Source organism: Orycteropus afer, unplaced genomic scaffold, assembly GCF_000298275.1.
Source record: "Orycteropus afer afer isolate SDZICR_OR568_19922 unplaced genomic scaffold, OryAfe1.0 scaffold00134, whole genome shotgun sequence".
NCBI classification, from domain to species: Eukaryota; Metazoa; Chordata; class Mammalia; order Tubulidentata; family Orycteropodidae; genus Orycteropus; species Orycteropus afer.
Genome location: NW_006921721.1, coordinates 5,266,804 through 5,271,713, shown reverse-complemented (window position 1 = coordinate 5,271,713; position 4,910 = coordinate 5,266,804). Strand labels below are relative to the sequence as shown.

Genomic DNA, 4,910 nt, shown 5'->3' with positions numbered 1-4,910 from the left:
AAGTGCAGCCAGAATGCTCCTTGGAAGCAAGAATGGCCAGACTTTGTCTCACCTATTTTGGTCATGTTGTCAGAAGGGACCACTCCCTGGAGAAGGATGTCATGCTTGGTAGGGGGGAGGGTCGACGAAAGAGAGGGAGGCCTTCAACGAGATGGATTGACACGGTGGCTGCGATGATGGGCTCAAATATAGCAGGGATTGTGGGGCTGGCACGGGATCGGGTAGTGTTTCGTTCTGCTGTGCATGGGGTCACTATGAGTCGGAAACGACTTGACGGCACTTAACAACAACAACAACAACATAAGTAGAAAACTTATGAGTTCTTCAGAGAAATAAGGATTTTATTGATATGTAGTTCTGAAATAAATTTCTTATGTGGGATTTCCCATTGTGAACAAGTCCATTATTTGAAGAGGTATTTGACTCTTTTAATTGATTTGGTTTCAGGATACCTTTGTTGTTGTTATGTGCTGTCGAGTTGGACCTGACTCACAGCATCCCCTCGTTGGGTTTCCGAGGCTGTATCACTACGGAAGTAGATTGCCCAACCTTCTTTCCGAGGAGTGGCTAATGGGTTTGAACTGCCAGCCTTCTGGTTAGCAGTACCTTAGGCACTATGCTACCAGAGCTGCCCAGGATACCTTTAAACTATTAAAAAAATTACTAAGGACCCACAACTATTATTTATATCAAGGTTTCTCCACTTGGGCATATAGGCATTTTGGACCAAATAATTCTTTGTGGTCCGGGGCTGTTAGCCTTGGCCTTGAGTCACTAGACGCCAGTAGCACGCTCCCAATCAGGACGATCAAAAATATCTCCAGACATTGCCAAATGTCCTCTAGGGGACAGTCACCTCTGATTACACAGTTCACATCTACAAATATTTAGCATATTAGAAATGAAAACTGAGGAACCTAAAATGTTTATTAATTCATTTAAAAATAACAATATTGTGAATCCATTCAATGTTAAACATAGCATATTTTTATAAACAAATGTGTATTTTCCAAGCCAAAAAAAAAAAAAAAAAATCATAAGGCTGCCACTGTTTTACATTTTTTAAAATCTCTTTAATGGCTAGCTTAAAGAAATTAGCGGGCTTCTCATATCTGCTTCTGCATTTTATCTGTAGTGATATATTGTTTTGATTGAGGTATATGAAAAAGTCTAATTTCACATAGACATGTAACAGGAAAAGAAAAGTATGTACTTTTTGCTGCAGGGGGAGAGTAGTATACTTTAAAACCTTTTCAGATAGTTACAGATAGTCTTTATAGTATACCTTATTAGACAAGTAGCAATTTCTTAAAGGTCAGTTACAACATGGAAGCTGAAACTAATCAATCACCAGCTCATACTCTGATACATTAAAATCCTTTTTTTGTAACATTATGACTTGATTATTTGGCAAATACTGGTTCACATGTTATGTAGAACTTCCAAATGTTGACACATTTCATTATATAATATCCCAAAATCACATTTGTTAATATCACCACAAATGTCATCAGGAGAATCTTTTAAGTATTTGGAAGTGGTTAAGTTCTGAATGGCAGATACAAGTTCTCCAAAATTCTCATTTTTATTTGAAAGCTCAAATTTTATTAGTAACATATTCTGACACTTTTCTTTGAAGTGACAGGATCACTGAATTTACTTTCAAGATAATGTCTGCCCAAGTTGGAATAGCTCTAGTTTGTTCTTTCAAGTAAAAATGGCATTTCATAAAAAAAAAAAAAAAAAAAAAGAAAAAAAAAAAGACACCAAGTCTATGAAATTCACTTCATTCTTAAAAAAAAAAAAAAAAAAAAAAAACCCTTAAGCTCTGTATAATTAAATATAATTAAAATATGTGCCACAATTTGTTTACCTATATTTAACACAAGGCTTTAAAAAAATAACTGCAATCAACAGTGAGTCATTCATTCAGCATTTATTTAGCCATTACTGGGAGCTTTGGTAGCATAGTGCCTAAGGCATTTGACTGCTAACCAGTAGCCTGGTGGTTCAAATCCATCAGCCAGTTCTAGGAAGGAAGATGGGGGCAATCTACTTCACTAGTGATAGTGCCTCAGAAACCCAAGGAGGGGTTGCTATGAGTAGGGTCCGACTGCAGGGCACATAACAACAACACAACAGGAGCTCTAGGAGCTCTGATAGCATGGTGCCTAAGGCATTTGACTGCTAACCAGAAGGCTGGTGCTTCAAACCCACCAGCCACTCCCTGGAAAGAAGGTTGGGCAATTTATTTCCGTAGTGATACTGCCTGGAAACCTAAGGAGGGGTCACTATGAGCCTTGACTGCACATAACAACAACAACATTGAAGAAGTAAGGAGCTCTGCTGGCTCACAAGCGCTGGGCTGCTAACCAGAGGTTAAAGGTCAGCACCACGAGTGACAGAATTGTAAACTTTATAGAGCAGTTCTACTCTGTAGGATAGCTATGAGTCGAAATTAACTCCACGGCGATGGTGTGTGTGTGTGTGTGTGTGTGTGTGTTTGTGTTTTGGTTTGCTCAGGATGCTATGGTGTTAATTATAAATTTTCAACCTAAATAAAAAACGTAGGTGTTAAAAACACTGTGTAGGTATAATGCACTAGGTCTTCCGTATCATTAATGCAGGGCAAGGCATTTTACAACAACACAAGTGGGAAAAAAAGTTTGGATATTTTCACCCAAACCAACAGTGGTTAACCCCTGGATGGTGGCATTCCTTGCAACGTTTCTTTTTTTGCCCATCTACTTCCTAATTTTTCTACAAATAACAATGTATTACCTATGTAATAAAGAGAAAAGTAATCTTGTAGATTTACTCTTACATCAATCAGAATATAGTAATGATCTGGATGATCAAGAAGCAGAGGATTCTACATAAACTTTATATTTGTAACATGTGTTAACAACGACATATTCGATGAGTTTAAAGGGAAGAACTATGACAAGAGTAGGAAGATCCAGTTTTTTCTTCACGAAAACGAAAGACATGATAGTTTGGAAAATGACCCGTGGCTCGATCATAAAGGAAAATGAGGAATGAAGATGAATAATTATGACAGGCTAATTGGAGTGCGTATAAGAGGAAGAAAAACTGAAGCTATGAAGAACTCCACCCAGGAGACCTCAAAGAGAGGAATAAACGCTCTCTGGCCTTGATTAAATATCCTAGATCCGTGACAAAGTAGGCCCTTCTCTGCAAACTTTAGCTGCACCGGGCGGCCAAGTACCACCACCGAACAGAAAACGCCCGCTAGCACACACCATCGACAGCTCACCTCAATAACTTGCACAAACACCAAGCACCTTCGGTGGCCGCCATCTTTCACCGACCCCCTAACTCAGGAAGCGCTTTCCCGTCCCTCTTCTCCATTGGCTCCTGAGGAAACGGGCAATGCTGCCCCTGCCCTCACGGGCCGACTGCAAATTCCAATTGGTTGTTATCACAGCTTCCCACGGCCTTTCAGCCAGTAGAATCTGCGGAGGTGGGAACGAGTTTTCGGCGTGGCGCACACAGGTACCTCCCGCTGTAGGTGGGGCTGTAGTGGAGGTTGGGCTGTAGTGGGCGTGGCTCCTGATGGACAGCAGCTCTCCCGCCCTCGCCCCCTCCCCCACAAGGAACCCCCGCTTTGGCGCGCCGGCCCCCAGCCCATTCCCCGTCGCCCGTTGGAGGTCCAAGGGAGGGCCTGGCGCGACCCAGATCGATCTTCCAGGTGCAGAGTTCATTCCCCCGCCGCTGCAGCGTTTGGGACCTGCGGCGCTCAGTAGCCAGGCACTGAGCCTGACAGAGGAGGGCTGCGTAGAGCGGAAGACACCGGCGACCTCCGCGCCACGCCGCACTCTCCTCTCTGGCGGTAGGGAGCCCTGGCGTCTGCCCCTCCGGCCTGTGGTCCTCCCTGCTTGCCTCGTCTAACTGCTGGGCGTCCGCCGGAGGCCGCCGACTGAGTGCGGATGCGGCGGCCAACCTAGCAGAGACCTGGGACACAGGGAGAGAAAACGCCCTGCGCTCCAGGGTCGACCCAGGAGACTGAGCCACCGCCTCTGAGTGTGGGTGAGGGTCTCAGGCGGACCCTTACCTCCCATTCTTATACTCGCGCTCCCCCGGGGCCTCCGGCTAGGTGGCGTGCGCCTTTGAATTAGCCTCTGGGTTAAGGGGTTCGAATCCCCTCTCCTAAATGAGGGGCGCGTTCCCACATCTGCCCTGGTGTTAGAACTAAACCGAAAAGATGCCTTCCACACCCCACCCTCTTCTCCCAGGTTTAAAAGCTCCGTTCTTCTCCACTGTCCAGGTGACCTTTAGCGTCTGGGCCGAATTAGAGAAGGATTTGGTTCTCCGAGGGATGATGCCTGAGCTGGACAGACAGAGTACCGTCAGAGAAGGGGCCAGTCGGAAAGTAAGTGTTAGTCCCCACCCCCCGCGCCGTGCGCTGGCGCCTACCTGTAAAGACAGTCCTTGCCCACTTATCTGACCGAAGTCCTTACTCTGCTCCTGGGAGCGCTGGGAAGGTGGAGCACGGGAGCCCCAGACCCGAAGGAGGCGTAATTTGGAAGAAAAGCACCGTGCAGAAAGGGCATGCCATCAACTGATTTTCAGGAACAACTTACAAAGAACCGTTACTCTTCTGCACATCTCTATGCTTTGAGGGGATCTGATAACCAAGAGGTGAGGTGAGCATCGAGTTGGGCTTAGAGCCTCAGTTACTGAAAATGATTAAATTATTTACCCAGAGAAATTATTCATACTAGGTACATGAATGATTTATGGTTTCTCCAGGTCCTGCACTTGTTTCTGTTTTTGTTTTCTCTAATTTTGAATTATTTAATTTTTTTATTGTTGAGAATATACACAGCAGAACATATACCAATTCAACAATTTCTACATATACAGTTCAGTGACCTTAGTTACATTTT

General features: G+C 44.4%; 1 protein-coding gene across 1 annotated transcript in view; it reads right to left on the bottom strand.

Moving 5' to 3' along the window:
• Positions 1 to 3,321, bottom strand: part of ALG11 (ALG11 alpha-1,2-mannosyltransferase) — a 38,458-nt gene extending 35,137 nt beyond the window's left edge. The window contains exon 1 of the mRNA XM_007945235.2: positions 3,278 to 3,321. Within this exon, the coding sequence (XP_007943426.1) occupies positions 3,278 to 3,321 (44 nt within the window). The remainder of the gene's footprint in view (positions 1 to 3,277) is intronic.
• Between the last annotated feature and the right edge of the window lie 1,589 nt (positions 3,322 to 4,910).